The following is a 22,835-nucleotide window of genomic DNA, read 5'->3' on the forward strand; positions in this document are numbered from 1 at the left end:
CTGCTCAGTTAAAGATTGCCGCTACGGAGACTGATATTGATTTTGATGAACATGACAGTGAGTCTGAACAATTTGAAAATAAATTCTACCGCATAACATCTGAAGCGAGCAAATTTTTAATTGACCAGATGCAGCCGCAGGTTTTAACTCCAAACGTGGAATCTAACTTAGCATCTAATTCTAATGATGATTTAGCCAACATTAGACTGCCTCCAATAAACCTTCCAACGTTTGACGGTTCATATGACCAATGGTTGTTTTTTAGAGACACTTTCATTTCTTTAATACATAGCAATTTCAAACTGACACCAGCCAAAAAATTTCATTACTTGCGCCTCTCTCTAAAGGGTGTGGCCGCTGAAACTATCTCATCACTTGAAATCTCTGACGCCAATTATGATGTAGCCTGGAACATCTTAAATGAGAGATTCGAAAACAAACAGATTTTAGTCAGCAACCATGTAACGGCTATTTTTAATTTGCCATCTTTATCACGTGAATCTGGACGTGGACTTAGAGTCATACTTGACGGCTTACAGAAGCACATGGGCGCCTTGACGGTTTTAAAGATGCCCACAGAACATTGGGATGCCTTAATCTGTCATATTGTGACAGGTAAATTTGACAATGTGACTAGAAGAGCTTGGGATTCCAAAACCTTTATTGAAGAACTCCCTACTTACAAGGAACTTATAGATTTTTTAAAAGACAGATGCCGAATTTTAGAGTCTTTCGAAAACAGCTCTTTAAGAAACGCTTCAAACAAAATCGAAAGGCCTCGCCAATCACACCCCAACTTTCACAAAAATACTTCTCAATCCTTTGTTGCTACTAACAGTAATAAAAAATGCACGTTTTGTCAAAAGGAACATCTCATCTACACATGTCCTCAGTTTTTACAAATTTCTGCTATTGAAAAATTAAATATTGCTAAACAAATGAAGTTATGTATTAATTGCCTTTCTATAGGCCACACAACTAAAAACTGTAGGTCGTCTGGATGTAGAAAATGTGGAAAATTCCACCATACCCTTCTACATTTCAACAGAACCGATTCTGGGACTGTACAAACCAATAATAATAACACATCTACCTCTTCTTATTCCAACAGCACTGAGACTGACTTGAAAGACGTAGCCACAACCTCTTTGTCTACACATGTGATGCACACTCCTCTTATATACTCACCGTGTAGTTTAGTGGTAAATGAAAAACTTAATTTAAACACTGTATTATTATCCACTGCTATCATCAAAGTTTTTGACACTACAGATAAGTCACACTTGTGTAGAGTACTCCTAGACAGTGGAAGCCAATCCAATTTCATTTCAGAAAGACTTTTCAACTTGTTACAACTTCCTATTAAAAATATTAAACATTCTATCACTGGTATCGGTCAGAAAATTGAAACCATAAATTCTAGAGTTTTTGCTAAAGTCCAATCCAATTTTTCTAACTTTGAGGCGAACATATCGTGTCTTGTACTTAAATCTATAACTGGAAATATTCCAGCTATATCCTTTGACTCCAATTTATTGCATATTCCCAAAAATATTGCATTGGCTGACCCCGATTTCAGCTCTGCAAAACCTATTGACTTACTGCTCGGAGCAGAAATTTTCTGGGAACTGATCCATATTGGTCAAATAAAATTGGGTCGAGGACTTCCAATTTTGCAAAAGACACATTTTGGATGGATTATTTCTGGTCCTTTACAAACTAATCTTAGTTCAAGCCTTTGCTCAAAGACACAGTGCTTTTTTACAACCTCAATTGACAATCAGTTAACTAAATTTTGGGAGGTAGAGGAATTTCCTAAAACTAAATACTTATCACCAGAGGAAACCTTTTGCGAGGAACATTTCTCTCAGCACACTTTTAGAGCCCCTGATGGTAAATTTGTAGTACATCTTCCTCTTAAGGACTCCATTGATCGTCTTGGGGACTCGAAGTTGACAGCTACAAGTCGTTTTTTAAATCTTGAAGGGAAACTGAATAAAAGCCCTGATTTAAAACGTACTTATCAAGATTTTATAACAGAATATGAAAAACTCGGTCACATGACCCTATCTGAGAATCAAAATGATACTTCTGGGTATTTTTTACCGCACCACTGTGTGCTTAAATTAAGCTCCACTACAACTAAACTACGGGTCGTTTTCGATGCTTCCTGTAAATCTGACTCAGGTTTTTCTTTAAACGATTTACTTATGGTCGGACCTAATGTCCAAAACAGTCTTTTCTCAATTCTCTTACGGTATCGTATACATCCTGTAGTTCTCAGTGGTGACATTGAAAAAATGTATCGACAGGTCTATGTAGCCCCTGAATATCGTAAACTTCAGAGAATTCTTTGGCGTGCTAATATTAATGAGCCGATTTTAACTTACGATTTGTCCACCGTTACATACGGTACAGCCTCTGCTGCATTTCTGGCTACTAGATCTTTGCAGGAAGTAGGTAAAATACATGCTAAAGACTGTCCAAAGATTTCTAACATAATACAGCGTGATTTTTACGTTGATGACCTTTTAACCGGCGCACAAACAGTCGATGAACTTAGACAAATTAAAGAAGACATCCATGATCTTCTTATGAAGTATGGATTTCCACTTAGAAAATGGGCTTCAAATGAGCCGACCTTAACTTCTGATTCCTCAATACATTCGATTTCTTTTGATACAGATATTCCTTCTAAAACCTTGGGCCTTTTATGGAATCACATTTCTGACACGCTAGAATATAAAATAGGTCCTATTGAATCTAGCACTCGCGTAACAAAACGTACAATTTTATCATCAATTTCCCAGATTTTTGACCCTCTTGGTCTACTTTCTCCCGTCACAATCTCGGCAAAAATCATCTTGCAACAGCTGTGGAAGCTTAAAATATCATGGGATGAATCGATTCCAATGGATCTTTTCACAATCTGGTCATCTTACAGGACACAACTTGTGGAATTGAATAATCTTAAAATACCAAGACTAACTCTTTGCGGTAATCCTACTGAGCTGCAATTACATGGCTTCTCTGATGCTGCGGAGCCAGGTTATGGTGCCTGCGTGTACCTTTGTTCAAAGGATTCGTTAGGCAATTTTTCGTCTAAACTACTCTGTGCAAAAACTAGAGTCTCTCCACTTAAAGAATTGACTATTCCTAGGCTCGAGCTTTGTGCAGCATTACTCTTAGCAGAACTAGCTAAAACTGTGTTAGCTTCAATACCCTCTACTTTGGACTCTAAGCACTACTGGTGTGACTCTACAATAGTACTTGCCTGGATTAGATCATCTCCTCATCGTCTAAAGACATTTATTGCTAATCGAATAGCTCAAATTCAATCCATAACTAATATTGATGAATGGAGATATATTAGAACCGCAGACAATCCAGCTGATCTACTTACTAGAGGAATTCCACCTTTAAGCTTGTTAAATTCGACTTTATGGTTTCATGGACCTCCTTGGCTGACTGAAGATGAGTGGCCAACCGACATAGTAGATTTATCAAATATTGATACTCCTGAATTACGAAATGTCACGTCTTTTCATGTGTCCATCGAAAAACACACCAATAATGACTTACTTACTTTAATTGACAAATTTTCTAATCTAACTAAACTGGTTCGTACTTTTGCCTTTGTGCTACGCTTTAAAAACATCCTTAAATTAAAATCTAAATCTGACTTTTTTAATAGAGAGCTTTCAACTTTGGAAATTGAGAATTCTTTGAATACACTTGTCAGCTTGGTACAAGCTTCGACATTTTCTGAAGAATTTAAAGCACTGAAGAATAATAATAAGGTCTCTAATAAATCCAAACTCCTTGCCTTGAATCCCTTCTTTGACCACACTCTTAATCTTATTCGAGTTGGGGGTCGTTTGCAACAATCTAATTATGAATATCAAAAGAAACACCCTATAGTTTTACCCCCTAAACATAGACTTTCACTTTTGATCGCACATTCTGAACATATTAAGCTACTTCATGCTGGTCCACAACTTACATTGGCATCACTTCGTGAAAGCTTCTGGCCAATCAATGGCAGGAACTTAATTAAAAAGGTTTACCATGACTGCTTAACTTGTTTTCGCTTTGTTGCAAAATCGACAAAGTACCTTATGGGTAATTTACCCAAGACACGAATTACACCCTCTAGACCCTTTTCTGTGTCCGGTGTTGACTACGCAGGGCCCTTCTCCCTTAGGGATCGCAAAGGACGTAATTTTAGAACTAACAAGGCATACATAGCATTGTTTGTGTGTTTTGCTACCAAGGCTATTCACCTAGAGCTAGTAAGTGATCTTACTAGCGAATGTTTCTTAGCCGCTTTGTACAGATTCATGTCACGAAGAGGCAAATGCATACAAATTTATTCTGATCAAGGGACAACATTCGTGGGTGCATTAAATGAATTAAATGCGTTTCTCAAAGAACAATCTTCTACTATTTCGGATAAATTAGCAAATCAAGGTATACAATGGAATTTTATACCGCCTCGCGCTCCACACTTTGGTGGGCTTTGGGAGTCCAGCGTTAAATCGGTAAAGTATCATCTTAAGCGTGTAGTTGGTAGTTTATCATTAACTTTTGAAGATTTTTCTACAATAATAACTCAAATAGAAGCCTGTTTAAACTCCAGACCCTTATGTCCTCTTTCTGATAATCCGAATGATCCAAATCCTCTCACTCCTGCGCACTTTCTTATTGGTGAACCATTGACGACGTGCCCACAAGTTGATCTACTGGGAGTAGCAGAGAACAGACTATCAAAATACCAACATAGGCAACAAATGGTGCAACATTTTTGGTCTCGTTGGGTCAAGGAATGCATTGCAGAACTCCAGATACGTACGAAATGGAAGCAGAATTACCCGCAGCTCCTGAAACTAGGCGTTCTTGTGCTCATCATGGAGGATGGATTACCACCATTAAAATGGCGAACTGGCCGAGTGGTACAAATATTTCCTGGAGGAGATGGTATTGTCCGAACAGTATTAGTAAGGACTGCTGCTGGCGAGTATAAGCGTCCAGTTACGAAGATTGCTGTCCTGCCTATTTATGATTTTTAAAGCCTGGAGGCTTTCAAGGGGGGCGATATGTCTGGTTGTCTGGTCGACAGTTATTTTTGTAAACGCTTGGCAATACCGCATCCCTTCCATATCACGACGTCACCATGCGCGAGGAGAGCGCCGCGCGAGGTAGAAGTGGGAACGACGGACTCTCTCGTCTTGACTTTCTGACGACGCAAGCAATGGCGTCATACTATTTAATTTAATAATTTATACTGTACTTATTACTGTGTTTGGCAAATAAATGTTGTTTTTTAATTAACGTGAAATGCAAATAATCTGAACGCCACACACTACAAATAGAAAACAAAGTATTTCCTTTGTGAATTTATTTACTATGCATATTCAGTATCAGTTACTGAATTCTTTTGATGTAGTTTCCCCTTTTTTCCCAAAATATACTCTTTAAAAATATATTCCAGTTATACTAATTAAACATTTTTTCCAGTGCTGGGAAAACTGTGAGCTTCTACAATCCAACTTCCAAGTCTGGGGAGAGATGTGCGATGAAAAAGAAATTTGTGTAAGTATTACATTTAAAATGTTATCATTACATATAACCTATTCACAATTTACATGGTTAAGGTTTGCATACATAAGGTATATACGTATACGTAAGCTTATCAGTTTAATCGCGCCCCTCTTAAGCCTCTCGTAACCTACATTCACCGAATCGATTTAAAAGCTTTGCAATAAATAAACAAAGATTTCTTATCGAAACGAAACACCTTGGAATACAACAAAATAATTATTGTTGAAAAGTACAAAGGAACAGAGCGGTTGTCGCTCGCAAATCCTCCAGTTGACACACTAAGAGGAATAAAATTTTCACGACCGATACCTCGGCAAAATACACGACACACGTGCAAGTAAGTTAATTAATTCGTTTGAAGTACGTTAATTCATTTCCAGGATCGGGCGGGGTTTTGAAAACAAACGAACCAAGTAGCAGTGAGGAAAATAATTCTTTGTTTTAAGGCACAAACTCGGAGCCAAGATGTTAAAACGCGATAAGCGGGGACAAATATAGGGGTACTTTACATTTTAGTCACTCCACTTATACGTTCAAGTTTATTAGCCCGGTGGTATGAAAAATTGTGTGGCGTTTTTTTATGTTATAATGACCCTTATTTAATTTTAACAGAAAAATATTTAAAAAAAACTATGCACGTACCTGGTTTTTGTCACCTATCATTCTTGTTTCTGCTAAAGGTACTACTCGGTATTTTTTCTAGCAATAAAGGCTGTAAAGAATATGGAGCATTTTAGGAAGAATAGTAATAAGTTAGTAGCGGCTATTCAATTAGATTATTAAAATAACCTTCAACAAATTTTTAAAGATATAAAATTAGTTTTTTTCTATGAATGGGAATTTTTCAATAATGTTACGATTTTTGTGGGAAAAAATTATAAGAAAAAAAAATATGTAGGATTAATAATATTTTGAATCTCCTAAAAAATATCGAAGACCGTAAATATTACGACAAATATTTGAAAAATATCAAATATTAATTGAAAACTTCTGGAATACAATTCAAAATTACTAAATTTTTAAAAAACATGAAAAAAATAATTCCTGTTCCTCGAATAAATAAAAATTTAGTTGCCCAGATATTTAGAAAAAACGCCTGGAATAAAATAGAACACATAAATTATGAAAGCTAAATGACGCTAAATTACTGGACGATCTAAAAAACTACTGCAAACCCCCGGAAAACCCAAAAAAAAACGCAATTTCTGAAAAAATACCAAAAAGCTCGAACAATGCATGGAAAATGTGGAAACCGTAAAAAGTTACAAACCGTGGAAACCGTAAATTTCCTACAAAAAATAAACAATTTTAAAAGGTTTTAAATGCCTAGACTAAAATAAAAAATTACTTTTTTCTTCTTCTTCTTCTTTTTATAATACGACTTAGACCTGTTAAGTCTTTTGCGTTTTGCCTCCTTCAGAGCTCTTCATGTGACGCTGAGCTCCAGCTTTCGTACTTCTCTTGGTTGCTCTGTCTGCCAATCTTCGTCAGTTTGTTTCTTGCGACATGACTATCTTAACCCGTATTTCATCTGTGTTGCTTAGCAAATGGTTTCTCCAGCACTGCGTGTTTTAGCCCAACTTACTATGTCCTGTATTTCTAGTTCTTCTGTGATATCCTTGCTTCTTATTTTATCCCTGATGTGATAATCCTTTCATAGAACCTCATTTTTCTCTTAATTTATACATGTTTCGGGCGTAGATATGTACTTACAAGGTACAGTCGACCTTTGGGAAGGGTAAGTGTGACTTTTAAAAATTCTGTCGCTTACGTAGTCGATGTCCTCTATCATTTCAGTGAACCTGAGATGTAAAAGAATACCGACTCCTGAGTAACCTCGTTCTTAATAGTTTCTGTTTCCTACTAAATGACCAGTCAGAGTCTGTTATTCACATAGGTCTCCTGATGAACCTGTCGTGGCCCACCGAGGTTTACCAGAGGCCAATAGCCTTAAATGAGACTATGTGGTTTAAAGAACTTAAAGTCACTCAGTACATTGTAGGTGTTACCCAAGAATTTGTCTGCAGTTTTCTCCTCCTTTTAACACCACCAGCATTCAGCGAGTACGCTCTATTGGTGTGCGGGACCTTACCATAGAGCCATCTGAATATCAGATGGTTTCTTTATTCAACACTTTGGAGTATTGCCACTCATCTTTGCCTACGATGTGGGTCACAATACACTTGTAATCCAGTTTTAGGTACGATATAGTCGCTGCGCATAAGGAGAGGGTACTACTGTACAGCCTGTGCCTAGTCTCACCAGCTCATAGTTTATCAAGGATTGCACCTCCAATAGCCGAAGGCTGAACAGAGTTTCTAGCGCTATAGTTGGCGTCGTACGCCTGAAACTCCTCCTGATAAATAGATCCAGTGAAGGATCTTAGGGGATACACCCTATGTGTTGCCGAAAGTCTTTCTACAGACCTATATTGCGCAGGTGCCATTTTTAATTCTGGTGTCTGCGTGATTGTATCAGGAGAGTTTAAAATCTAACGTGATTGTCAGTAATCGAACTGTCCTGAAGTATTGCGACTGCACTTAACCCAGAAGTAAAGAAGGTGGTGTGCCAAAGTTACATCTTCTCGTGAATAGTAAGAACTTTACTTTTTTGGTCAGTTCCTGGTTTTTCTGGTACTCGGATAAAGACAACACCATAACTATAGGCCGTATCCTAAGCAAGAGAAGATCTAAATAATTTGACGATATGTCAAGTTAGTACATTTAACCCGTTTTGTAGAAGGCAAGAATATAACTCATCCATGCTTGGAGATTTAAAGGGAGGAAATGTATTTATTGCCCATTTTGCCCTCTCGTAAATGATTGACTATCCTTCTAGCAGTTTAGTATTTGATCTACCAGATATTCTTAGAATTTTCGGGTCTCCGTCTGGGTGGACGGCTACCCTGGAATGCCATGGCTATCTGACAAGTCAGATTGGCAGTCCCTAGTCTTAATTGTAGATCCTACCGGCATCTACAAAAGACAACCGATTACTTCCTTTCGAAAGTGGTCCCAATTAGTGTTTTTCGGATTTCTGCGGGCTGGCGTAACCCGCTGAACATGTTTCTCTAGCTTGAATAGAATATGCTTATGGTCCGACATTGAGACCTTAAGAGATACGCTTTATGAACCAAACAAGTTCAGAGTGTTCAGTGACAGATCATTAGATCTGTTTTGGCAACAGTAGCGTAAGTTGTTTCCAGCCGTTTTTTTACTTTCAATAAGAGAAATAGAGGCCCTGGTGATACTCTAAAATAGCGAGCCCTCTCTCTTTATTTGACTGGATTTCTTATCAACTCCCACCATCAACCTAAGCTTCTTTGCCTCTTTCTCGCGCCTCCATACCCTCCTATGAAAGCATTGAAGGCTAGGATTTCGACGCCCTAGAAGCCTCAAGATATCTTGGCCGGTTATATGGCTAATGCCTGAAATCTGTAGGATTGCCCTGCAAAGTATGGAAAGGTCGACTGTCTGTCTACCTTTCAGACGTCCTCCCTATTAGGGGGAATGATTTAGAAGTTCTCAGCGAAGCCACTCCACACTTTCCTCGTTCACAGCCGTGATTGGGTGATGATTTCTAATCGGCCACGGTGACTGGAACTACAGCGACTGAGCCTTACTGCCGGACAAAGTCCGTAGGATGGCCTCGGTTTTCAAATTCACGAATTCTAGTAGTTGCTTTCCAGTGAAACCAATATCAGTTCATAACTGACCTGATGCCGGAACTTATCAGTCTAGGGTCTCTTGGCCTCACCGGCACGCTCAGTAGGTGTGGATTCAGGTGTCCAGTTTCTTGCTATGGATGCTTTGTCCCTCCGTGGTGAAAGATCCAGGCGATCATTTTGCGAAAGGAGTGGGGGCTAAAACCGTCACAGGGTTCTTGGCTTCCTCGGCAGCTCTAGCCTTCCCCCTTCTTCACTTTTTTGCAATGCTTAAACTTTTGCGTTTTTGCTGAGCCCTGTCGACATTTAGTCGTGATTTATTGTCGTTCACTGTAGATCTATAAGATTTAGTTTTAATAGGGTTACCACGTGTAGGATGCAGGCATGGTCTGCATACTACCGATCATTGTCGAGAGTATCCTGTGCTCTTGAAAGCTTGATGACTTTGGAGGAGCAAAGCAAATGAGATAATTTGTTGTATAGTTTTAGACCTATTCTTAATACAAATTTTTTAGAAATAAGTATCCTGCTAAGAGGCATGAACAAGTCATTTCTAGAACGAGTTGGGAAATTATGAAAACTACCATTAACAGTAAAGGAATTAAAATTCTTAAAAACATATAAGCAAACTTCAAATATATGCACACACGGGACCGTTAAAATTCTATATTCCCTAAAAAGAGGTCTCCAGGAAGTCATTGGTAATACTCCGGCAATACACCTTAGAATCTGTTTTTGGCTAATAAATACTCGACGTGCATGCGACGTACAGCCCCAAAGCTGAATACCGTACAAAATTCGTGAGTGTATAGTAGCGTGGTATAGACAAGTTAGTTGATTATTTTCCATTGCCACCCTAAGGTTCCTACTGGCAAAACATAAACTACCGAGCTTTATCGACAACTCAGTACAATGAGATTCCCAACAAAGTGAATCATCCAATGTTAAGCCAAGAAATTAAACTGATTTTTGGCATTTCAAACAATCGTTATCGTTGGTAACACATCTAATTTACTATTATATTAATATCACTATTTATTTGACTATGACATGAATGAAAAACCATGTAATTAGTCTTTTTATTATTCAAGTAAAGTTGACTTAAAATAAACCAATTGCTAAGTTCCTCTAAGGCTTTTCCAGCAGATACATCAATTGTTTCCATGTTCTGTTTTCGGACCAGCGCAGATGTATTATCAGCATACATGGTGATGACACTATGTGTTATTACTAGAGGCAAGGGATTAATAAATAAGAGAAACAATACCGGACCCAATACGGAACCTTGTGGGACCCCAATGTCCAATTTAAGGTTTTCAGACCGCATACTAGATCCGGCTAGCTATCCCTTGCTGCTACATATTGTGAGCGATCTGTCAAAAATTATGCAAATTAGCTCAACACTACTGCCCTTACACCATAGGATTCCATTCTATCCAAGAGTAAAGTGTGATCTACGCAGTCAAACGCCCTGCTGAGATCATAAAATCCCGCCTCAAAAGCCTCGAATACCCCCGACAAAAATGACAAAACAGCAGACGTCGTGGACCTAGCAAACACAAAGCACAAACATAAACAACATGCTGGCCTGTCGAAATAATTTGAGTATTTTTCAAATAAGACATAAGGCGATCAAGCATTGCATATTCAAATATTTTAGAATATTAGATATCAGATTATTTTCTAATCCTTTCCATTCTATAAAGTAATATTCTAGTAGGCTATTTTAGTAGTTTTCCGTTTTTGCTTAACCTTTTTCCGTGTGTGGCTTGTTTTCAATGTGATCCGTCTATTTTCCGAGGCTAAACCTTCTTCTCTGTAAGCCGTAGTTATTTTTTATCCTAGACAAGGAGCTTATCTCATCTAAGAACCTTCCACAATTTATCCGGGCTTGCGGCCGGCAATGACTGCAGCAGAACTACTTCTCAGTTCATCTCTCTCATCGCCCTCAACTCTATCAGGAAATTACTATTCTATTCTATTGGTTTAGGAAATGAGAATATGCTGATAATGTATGGGGTACCTTTATAACCGGTATATTTTAATAAAAAAGAAAAGGTAATTAAGGTAATTTTTCTATTTAACATTTACAAAAGGCATTACCTGCAACAATTAGGCCTAACAGCTTCTCTTCTCCTTTTAATTATACAAGTAAAAAAAAGGTCAAATTACCTAATGGACGTGCCTCATTCGATGGATTTAAATCAGAAAAACCTAATTCTCCGAAAAAACGTAATGGAAAACATTAAACAAACTACTAATCCCTTACTTAAGCGGCCCGTAAATAATTGCATCGTCGTATTGTCAAACTAGAAATGCCTAAAAAGGATTGTCGTGTACCGCAAAGCCGCGGATTTTTCCTTGTCATCCGTCCCGACGCGACGCGGCGTCCCTCTATGCGCCCCCAAAAGCCGAAACGGACGCGCTTAATCAAATAAAGTAATTTCCCCGGTTTCCTCGAATTATTCTTTTCACGCCATTGGAATTGTTGGCATAAAAGAATAAAATGTATAATAAATTCGGCTTAACGTGATGCAAAAATTATGCCTTATGCAAAAAGATATACACTTTAATCTGTTACTTTATTTTACTGTACTTAATACACTTTAATCTGTTACTGTTAATCGACGTTTTCGACTTGGTGTGTATGTGGCCATCGACTATGTCGTTTTGTTTTCGGTAAACATTTGGTCAAGAGCAGTTGATCGAATTTTGTGTGTGGACGTATTTTTCGACGTCCGATCACATTTGAGAAACTGAAACTATAGTACTCAGTGCCGTCTTGCCTTATTTACATTATATCTCATAGCCGTGTGCTTTTGTTGGAGAAATGGAATAGGAACAAGATAATGTCATAGCCTTTATTGAGGAATACAATTTGAAAAAAAATCTATAATAATTTAAAACTAAAAACTATAACAACAGAAACTTGAGGCATATGGAAATTGCTAAAGAGTTTAAGTCGAGAAGCAAGCGGTAGAGCAAAAAATTAGAAGTCTCGTTGGTACAAATCTTGTTTATTCTAGCAAGATGCTCCATTATGTTAATGGCAGGTTTATAATTAGTGTCTTCTTTAACAATTTGTGATCCTATTTTTGGTTATAAATGTTCAAATTCAATTTCTGATATTCGAAAAAAATTTCTGTATTCAAGGCTCAATATGTTGATGTCATCTTTTTTTATTGAATTTTGCCTTAAAGACTTGGTCGAACACAAAATCTTCTTTTGCGTGCAATTTTTTTTAGATGCAATAATAATACATGCGACACAAACAATTATAACGTCACCTTTGTCAGACATGTTATTATCGACTGACTGACCAACATTTTGGTCGATCGACAGTGTTGATCGCAGCTTTTAAATAATGTTGATTCGTTTAATTCGTTATGTTAAAAAATTTTTAGACTTTTAAATAATGTGAGGTATTAGGAAAACAGTTTTGGAAGGGCAACTCAGCTTTCAGAAATCCATGGTAATGTCTTGAGTTTATTTTGTTGGGCGCCAAGAAACCATAAATTCGGTATTTTTAACACGGGTTATAAATAAATAAACTTATAAATCTGTCTTTTATTAAGCAACACTAAAAAGTATATCAAAATGACAAATTTTACTAATAATTGTTATTCTATTTTACCATCATATTAAATTTAAAAAAAAGTCAGTGATGTTTTGCTTTGTGGGTCTACCGTAGAGTTTGATGCAAACATCTAAACCTGCAAGTCTGCCTTTTCCATTACGGTCATTGCAATGGAACCTTCTTCCCTATATTAAGTGGTGGAATTTTTGACCTATAGAAATAGTGGCCAATTACTTTTGCTACACTAAAACCATCTACATCCTTTTAGGTAATTGAAAAGTGTTTTTCGCTCTTGTATTATATTTTTGCTTGCATGCATCTCTCAAGGCAACAAAGTTAACATGATATGCAGGGCTCGGGTCTTGGAGCCATTTGCGATAAGCAGCATTATTGTTGTTGACTATCTTGGTGCAATTTTTAACGAACCACGGCTGCTGTCTAAAGAGCTTTTCAAGATGTTCGGAATATAAGCATCCATACCTGCCAAACTCAACTTTGAAATATCGGTCGTACACACTGAAAGACCGTTGGTCCTGAAACAGACAACTCAAGGAAACGAAGAGACGAACTGTTTTCAATGTCTCCAGTTGGCTGATCTATAATGGAAAACTCTACGCGGCATGGCTTGATCCCAAGGTTTTATTCCTAGTTCACATGTTGCGCTTGCTAATTTGTGATCTAATGTTCCTAATGGTGCATATATGGTAATATTGTATGAGTCAGGAAAAAAAGATTTAGGGGGCTAGCAAAGTCTCCCTCTTAATCAGGAATTCTGGGTGGCTTTCGTGTAAGCTGCCTTAGGACATGAACCAATTGATATTGTAAATGGTTTGGATGGTTTGCCTGCAGATCGTCGATTTTATTAGCAAAATTGGGGAAAAGCCTTCTGTAGTGTGTATTGCTGATTTGTAGAGGAAGCAGAAATACTTGATAAATCTTTCGATTTTTACTTATAATCACATGTCGCTTCTAATAAGGACGGCATATCGGAAGTTGTATCTAAATCGGGCGTGGAGATCGTATCCGGGCTACAACATACCTTGGCTGTTCCTAAGTTCACTTTTGTCCCTGCTAGACCTACTATGTGATGTTTGTTTGCAAATGTCGATGCACGAAGTAATGATTATAATATAATTATGATAATTCCATACCACTGGTAATAAAATAGTACTAAATACAAATAGTATAGTATATTACCATATTGTGTATCGAACACCCTCCTACTATACCATGTAAAACTGGATACCTTCTATCTGGACATAATGCTTTCAGTTTTTCTCATTTCCATTTTTCTGATTTTCCGTTCAAATCGCGCGTGAGTTCTCACAATATTTTCTTGTATATTGAATTGAAAGAAATAAAAAAAAGTAAATCCACTAAAAGTACTCCAGTAGTCAAAGTAGATACAAACAAATTAATTAAAATAAACTATTATAATGAAATTACAAAGAAAAGTGAGTTTTACTCAGAGATTCCGTCAGATATTTTTAATATACTTGGTTTTAATATTATTCATAAGGACAGTTTGCGCGAAAGAGAGGGTGGTGTGTTGCCATACGTAAGCAGCTCACTTACAATTGCAAAAATAAATTTTGATTTTCAGATAGGTGATAGCGTAGAATACACTTTTAAATTTTACATTTTGTAATAAGAAGAGTTTGATTTTTTAAATCAATTTTCAATTTTTGACTTTCTTTATAATATGGATAACATCTTTTCTTATATGTTAACCTCTGAACACAATATCTGCAGTGGAGATTTTACCATACATTTTTTTAAATACCTAACCCAGTATTAACATGTTTAGATAAAATACAATAATACTATAATATACTATAATATACTCATATACTTTAATGTATCCAATTTTAATTTTTAATATCTTAAGAATGAAATATGTAAGAACTTTGAATGCTGATTTTTGACCATAGACTTTGTTTTTGTGAATTTTCAATGCCTAAACTCAAAGCTCCGCCTAAAATATTTTACTATTATTTTTTTTGAAATTGACATATTTATTGTACCTATTATCAACTGCTGTATAGAAAGAAATCCTCTGATTTGGAAAAGTGCTAAATACATTCCTTACTTAAATGTAAGGCACTTACAAATTTCTCAGATTTAAAGATAATAAGCAGTCTACAATAAGCAATCAAATGCTTAAATATTGTAATTTAGATAAAATAATCGCAGAAAATCAGTGTGGCACTTGCGCTAGCAAAAAATAACAAATGACATTTTTAATGTCTACGCTGCTTATTTTCCTTGACTACTCAAAAGAATTGCGAATTATCATTAGTTACTGATTTCTTACCTTAAATTTTATTTCTTCGATTTACCTGCTCGAATTACCTATCTCAAAGAACCCAAGGCTTATCAAATATTTTATATGTGTTTCGCAGGGTTCAATGTTGAGACCTTTACTTTAAATTGTGTATAGGTCGCATTTAGTAACATCTTAAAAACACTTCAATATTGAATCTTAAGCTGATGATATGCAGAATTTTTTATTATACATTTTTTGATTTGATAGCGTGACATTATTTAGCAGTAAGGGAAAGGTTGAATTTTTGAAAAACAATATAAAGATTTGTATTGATCACATTCTGCTTAAGAATATGGACGTGGTTCGTAATTTACGTCAATATTGTATTTCTAACTTAAATTTGAACGTCATGTTACTAAAGTAGGAAAACAAGCATTTTATAGTTTAAAATTGCTGTATTCTAATCGTCAATACCATAATTTGAACATGCCGGACCATATATCTCATTATTTAAGTCTACTTCGGTGGCTAAGAATCGAAAACCGGTAAAGACTTCATTTGGATGCCTTTCTGCATCAGATTATGAACTTTTCTATCAAAAATACGCAATTTGATAGTATTTTTGTTACAAGACACTTAATAGAGTTAATATCAGGCATGACTACTTGTATAATTTTCTTAAATTTGTCGATGCACGAAGTAATGATTATAATATAATTTTAGTAATTCCATACCACTGGTAATAAAATAGTACTAAATACAAATAGTATAGTATATAACCATATTGTGTATCGACCACCCTCCTACTATACCATGTACCGGGTGGCCAACTAAGAATGGACGTCGGCGATATCCCAGGCCCTAATAGTCGTAGCGCCTTGGAAAAAAAAATTTTGTAATAAAAGTGGCCAAAAAAAAATACTGGAAATTATTTTGAAGCTCATTGGTCAATCGCTAGAGGGCGCCACGGCTTCTTTAAATCTTAAATTTGCATTGTATTTTTGCCAAAAAACCTCCAATAACGTACACCTCAAAATATTATATTAATATTCTAGGAAGATTTCGTCACAAAAAAGTTTCTACAAAAGTTTCTGTCAGTTGTCAAATAAAGTGGTGGGGGGCATTTTTAGCTTGAATAAAGAAAACAGCTGAAAATCAGCTATGACTAGACCGATTTTCTTTAAACATATTTTTTTAAGTCTATTGTTGCCTTATTTTTTCAACCAAAAAAAATTTCAAATTACTTTTCCTAAAATCAGCTAGAGGGCGTTGACTTGTGACTAACCCTTTCTGATGAATTATTTCAAAAAACTCAAATGCAACTATATATATTTTTTTACTTCATTAAAAGCAGGGCCTATTTTGGGAAAACTGTGCATACAGTTTATAGTTGTTAGGTCTTGTTGCAAAAACAATTTCTTTAACTCGACCCCATAATTAAAAATCCAGGCACGTTAGGTGTGGTACCGCCCCGTCCTATCCATCTACCAGGGTAGGTAGCATCTAAAAACTCCCGAACATTTCGGGCGAAATGTGCTGGACATCATTCGTTGGCAAATTTCAAGTAGCACATCCTCTAATAAAATTGTCAATTCCTTCCTTAAAAAATGCAAATAATTTGCACCATTTAGTGCGTTGTTAAAAAAAATGGGCCGATAATTCGACCTCCTAATATTCCTGCCCAATAATTTAAAGACCAACGGCCTTGATGCTGGACTTCTCGCATCCAGTGCGGATTCGTTGGTTACCAGTAATGAATATTGTGGAGATTGACGCCTCCATTGCTGTGAAATGTAGCCTCATCTGTCACAATATATTTGAAAGCACCTGAGGATCCTCTGCAATCATACCCAAAAGCCGCAAAAGTGCTTTTTGTGTAAAAATTAATTAATTTTACATTTAACGCATCATCATCAAAAAATGAACTCTCCTTAGGAAAATTAAGTCTCATCGCGTATAGTGAAGATTAATATGCAAAAGATCGCTTATCTGTACTCCTTAAGAATATTCTGAACAGTAGTTCGATTTACTCCCAGGTCGTGCGCTATTGTTCTAGTACTTAAGTGAGGATTAAACTCGACGTAGGCTAAAACATTTATTATGTTGTTTTCGGTGCGTCCCCTGCGTTGTCTCCGAAACACGGGCAGCCGAACGTTTCCAGTCGTTCGCAAACGATGTATGATCCGAAGAAAAACTTTTGCAGTAGGATGGCGTCTATCAGGATACTGATGCGCATACACCCTTGCAGCAATTGTGGCATTTCTCATACATTCAAAATAAGTATCTATTATGTCAAACGCCTCTTCTGTTTTTTGACAAAAATGCAATTTTAAGATTTAAAGAAGCTGTGGCGCTGACCAATGAACTTCAAAATAATTTCCAGCATTTTTTTTTTGGCCACTTTTATTACAATTTTTTTCTTCAAGGCGCTACGACTATTAGGGCCTGAGATATCGCCGACGTCCATTCTTAGTTGGCCACCCGGTACATGGTGTTACTGTTTTAAGTTTAAAGATACCACGTTGTTTAGCATTTGTTTTGGCAGCCATCAATAGAAAACGTTTTTAGTGAATTTTTGAAAATGGAGAAAATTGATCATTTATATGTGTTACAATACTCTTGTTTGAAAGGCCTTAGTCCAACCAATCTAAAAATTGGACTAGATTCTACTCTGGGTGAGTCTGCTCATTTCTTTATAACAGTAAAATATTCGGTAGCAGAGTTCAAACGATATGCACTACCAAGACCGTAGGAACTACCAAGATAAGTATCAGATTGGTCAACCAAATGAGGTGATGACTCCAGAAACAGTGAAAAAATCCATAAAGTGGTATTGGATGACTGTCGATTGAAGTGAGCGAATGAACAGACATAGTATAAACATTTCAAAAAGTGTGGTACATTGCATAATACAGGTTCGTAAATATGTTTTAATTTAGTGTTTAGTGAAGTCTCCTAGCAGCAAAGCAGAACCACTGCATTGTTTCAAAATCATAGATGAAACGCAAGTCCATCACTTCACAGCTGAGAAAAAGATCAAACAAAACAATAACTAAAAAGGGAGAGTCGTCTTCAAAGTAGGCGAAGACTGTTTCATCTAGTTTTTGGGATGAGCGTAGGATAATTGTCATAGACTATCTTGAAAAAACTACAACTATTAACGGAGTGTTATGCCAATTTCTTGCAAAGGTTTAGCGAAGAAATGAAGCAAAAACGGCCTCATTTGGTTGAGAAGAAACTGGTGTTTTATCATGACCATCAAATCCGTTGGTGAAAAGGCCAAAATTAACGCATTAAGGTTTAAGGTTGATATGATACCTCATGCACCCTATTCACCAGATTTAGCCTCCTCGGATTATTTTCAGTTTCCAAACTTGAAAGATTTTTCCAACGATGAAGATGTGATGTTGGCAATTAATGGCTATTTTGAGCAGCATGATAGTTTTTATTACACAAACTGTATAGAGCTTTTTGTATACCGCTGGGAAAAGTGTATAGAGCTAAAACGAGTTTATGTTAAAGAATCCAAATATTTTTTTCAAACAATTTTGTTTGAAAGTGTGAGGTACTTTTGAGACCACCCTTATACATAAGCAGATATACTTTGTTTAGATGCTCTTACTCTTACATTATGTATCTTCTATAAATTTTATTTAAGCTTAAATTATCAGAATATTACAGACAAAAAGCAAGAGCAATTTAAATACAAAAATATTCAATAAATCCTTAAATAACACAAAAAAAACTTTAAAACCTGTAAATTGTTAGCTTATTGGCAACGTAGTTTTACACTTTGGTGCTGCTTACTTGACCTGCACTCGCCGTGAATGTATCAAATTTTGTGTGCGAACATATCTGCAATATTGCTAAATGCTGTCGGAAATTTGCACTTTAGTTGGATTATTTCAAAAATTTATTTATTTTTATTAAAATATTTAATTTATCTTAATTTTGGTAAGGTTGGACAATCACCCTGCAGTGTTTTAATATATTGTGTACTTTAATTTATTGTATTTGTGTATATCAAGCCTTCATGATAGTGATAACCACATGACATTAGGTGCAACGTGGCTTTATGCTTTTATGATACTTGCTTGCTATGTGCCTGCCCTAAATTAGATACTACCAAATCTTACGTGCAAACATACTAGTGATATTGTCAGGAGTTGTTAGAAATTTGTACTTAAGTTACATTATTTCCAAAATTCGTTTAATTTGATTATAATGTTTAATTAATATTTTCCCTGAATTTTGGTAAGATTAGATCAGCGGCAGTGCTATAATACATTGTGGAATATATACTAATTTATTGTATTAGTGAAAACCAAACCTTCATTACAGTGATAACTAATTACCTTTAAATACAACGTTATCATGTAGATATATGTTTATTTTTTCACATTAGCAGCTAAAACTATCTTTTAATAATAACATCGAGGTTAAACAAAATAAAACATGTTTTATTTATTTTAGGAGTGGCAGAAAGAAAGCAAATATTTTTTTTTTTATTTTATTTAATATAACCTTCTTATTTTCTGTTATTAATAAAGGTATCTCGTCAATTATTCCCTGAGCATCCCTAATTACGTTCGCAGACACTTCTTTTAGACCTTCATTTTAAAAGCAACGAGTCATAATTGTTCGCAAGAGTATGAAATAAATAAGGCGTGTTTTCCAGTTCAGCTCAAATAAAGGACCTTCCATTAAGGTAATTTGAAAACATTCAAAGGAGCAGTAAATCACCAGTTTTAAAATAAAATCATTAAAATCATCCGGTTTTATTGAATTTTCTCCTAAGGATACAATTGTTGAGATATTTTATAAGACGACAGTTTAAATTAAAGTTCAATTTTGCACTTCTTTTTAGTCATTTTTCACTCAGGAAAATTAAAAATTCTTCTTAAGCTGACATGTTTACTTTATCATCTCTCAAAGAGAATTACATATTACAAAATTCAAAGAAAAACAATTACACCATTATTCCTTGGCTTATTTTCAGTATAATGCAGTAACTTTCATTATTATAATTTGCCTTCGAGACAAACGAAAAGCGGAGAATGGAAAAGCCAGTTTTCATTCTCTATTCTTTTCGAATAGGGCTCCGATGTTTCCTCTGGGATGCAAATTTTCTAATGAAAACCAAAGTGTCCTCGGGCCTTAATAATAACACCGAGTTGGTTCTTATTCAGTTCGTGTCTTCGATATTTTTATTTTTAAGGAGAAAATTTATTTCTATTTGTTAACTGTAGCTTTTTGTTGTTTCAGTTTCCTGGATGTCAACAAGCATGCAAGTTTCATCAAGAAGCATTATATACGACGCAACAAACCCAACCAGTAATCCATACCAAAGGGGAAGCAGTTATTCAAGTGTTTGGTGCAAAAGCTCAATGGCCTGACCGACCAATTTCTGTAGATCCGAATGTTCCAGTAGTCTACGTAGTTATGCGTAAAAGTCAAGCAGGTCCTTGGAGGCAAATAATACAAACTCTAGAATCATCTACCAGGGTCCCAATAGATCAAGGCAATGCTATGCTTAGAGTGTTGGTAGTAGATCCTCAAGGCTTGGTAACAATCTACAGCCCTAACGAAGAATCTATAAAAAAAAATAAGAAGAAAAAGAAGACTGTTAATACGGAAATTAAAGTTACCACCACCAAAAGCACAGGCTTTGACGAAGATACTCCATGGGTACTAAAAGAGGTATCATTGATTCATCAAAAAGTTCTTGTCATAGGAGAAATTGCTTGGGAGCCCAAAACAGTAAGGGGAGTCTACCTTGTAACATGGGAAGTAGATGGAGGAGGCCTAAAAGGAAATCTTTTCACCGACTCTACATGTGTTACTCTATCCTTATGGCCTGATACAATTTACCATATTCAAGTTGAACTGGTATCAAGGGTACCAGGAGTAGATAACCTCAAGTCGGAGATGATGGACTTAGACACTGGTAGAGCACAAAAAGTGTCAACTGAATCAGAGAATATATTACCAGAAGAGCGACCTGAAGAGTTGACGTCTCCTTTACTTTCAGTACTGTTTAGTGCAGTTAAGGGGCAAAAAATCGATAAGTCTGAGCAATATTATAAAGATATTGCTGCAGCACTGGTAGAGTGTTTTGGAATAGTCATTGTGCTGTTGTTCGTTCTACTTACCTTAAAGAAATTTTGGAATATTTATGTTAGAAGGCGGATAAATGGGAATAAGGTTATTGAGGATCTAACTGCTTATCCAGGTAAGAAGCCATTTATTGCTTTTCAAAAACACAGAACCTAGATGTCAGTAATTCCAAATTATTTTTCTAATATTTAATATTTTTATTTTAAAAGCAAACTTCTTGCACATATATCAATAAAAATAAAGCAAGCATATTGCGTAAAATATGTCAATTTAAAGCTCCTGGATAACACGCTGTCCGGCTCTACAGAAATGCAAATTTCCCTAGACGAAATGTATCTATAATCCAGAAATCCAGAGAGGAATGAACTGGGCATCAAGGGATGCCATTGAGCTGCTGCATCGCATATTATGTGCTGAAGGGGAAATTTTATGCTAAATAATAAATTATGTTATTCGCTTTTACTAGTTTTTGAAGGAATAATTTTTTTTATCATGCTAAAACTGAAATGCTAATGATGCTGGAGAATAAATATGCTGCATTATTCGACAACGTTGATATTTGCTATAATATGCATTTCTTTTAAGTTTTAAATGCTAAAATTTTCCTAGAATAAAATTTCCATGAGAACCTGGAAATGGATAAAAATTAAAATTTAAAGTAAATTTGAGTCGAAGTGACTAGTGCTCCTGAATAATTCCCTTTTCTTCTAGGATTTTCAAGTTCTGCGATTACCATAGTTGAAAGCTTAAATAATAAAAAGCCGCAATCTTATAGATAAGCGTGGCATTAAAGTATATATTAAAAAATCAGGATTTCTGGATTCTGAAAAATATTTACTAGTTTATCTAAATATAAGGTTAAATGAAAATCTTACAGTCTCCCTTCACTTATTTATTAAACGTTATTCTGTTTTATAATTCCTTACATGTTTCGGACACAGCGGTGTCTATCATCAGGGAATAAAAAGTTAAAAATTAGTATAGGTTACATTCACCAGGTTTTGAGTTTATGTCAAAAAATACTTTATTTATTTATTTATTTACATTATATTGTTAACAAAGAATGTGAATATATAAGTAAATGTGATCAATTGATAAAATTCAGATTTAGAAACCCATAAAGCTCCTGGAAGCATATATTTAAAGATTGTAAGTTGAATTTCCAAGCAGGATTTCCTTTCCTTGTTTCAAAATGTTTACTAAGCTATTCACATTATGACTAGAAATATGACTTTACTTATCAAATAATAGGCCATAATTAATTCATAAAAAACCAACACGTTTGAAGTATATCTTCCTTTAGTTAGCTCATTTTATGATGTTCAGCTGAGTTTTCAATTTTCTATTGTTACTAGTTTAACTACGTAATAAAATGTATAAATAATTTATTAATTTTTTTTAAATTTAGATTTAATAACCACATTAAAAAAACAATATATACAGGGTGGTCCATTTAACTTGAGACATCGCAATAATGTTTCATGTGAATGAATGTGTTTGAATGGTTTCCAGGGGGCCATAAAATGACGTCATTGGTTTGACCTTGAGTGAAATTCAAGGTCAAATTAAGGCCAACTTCACTTTTTTGCATAGAAATCTCTATTTTTATT

The 22,835-nt window shown here is 35.5% G+C and overlaps 1 protein-coding gene across 2 annotated transcripts in view; it reads left to right on the forward strand.

Moving 5' to 3' along the window:
- Positions 1-22,835, forward strand: part of LOC126740947 (uncharacterized) — a 245,583-nt gene that overhangs the window by 215,374 nt on the left and 7,374 nt on the right. For both annotated transcript variants that reach the window (XM_050447145.1, XM_050447146.1), the window contains exons 3-4: positions 5,518-5,592; positions 20,374-21,340. In XM_050447145.1, the coding sequence (XP_050303102.1) occupies positions 5,518-5,592; positions 20,374-21,340 (1,042 nt within the window). The remainder of the gene's footprint in view (positions 1-5,517; positions 5,593-20,373; positions 21,341-22,835) is intronic.

This window comes from Anthonomus grandis, chromosome 10 (assembly GCF_022605725.1).
Source record: "Anthonomus grandis grandis chromosome 10, icAntGran1.3, whole genome shotgun sequence".
Classification (NCBI taxonomy): Eukaryota; Metazoa; Arthropoda; class Insecta; order Coleoptera; family Curculionidae; genus Anthonomus; species Anthonomus grandis.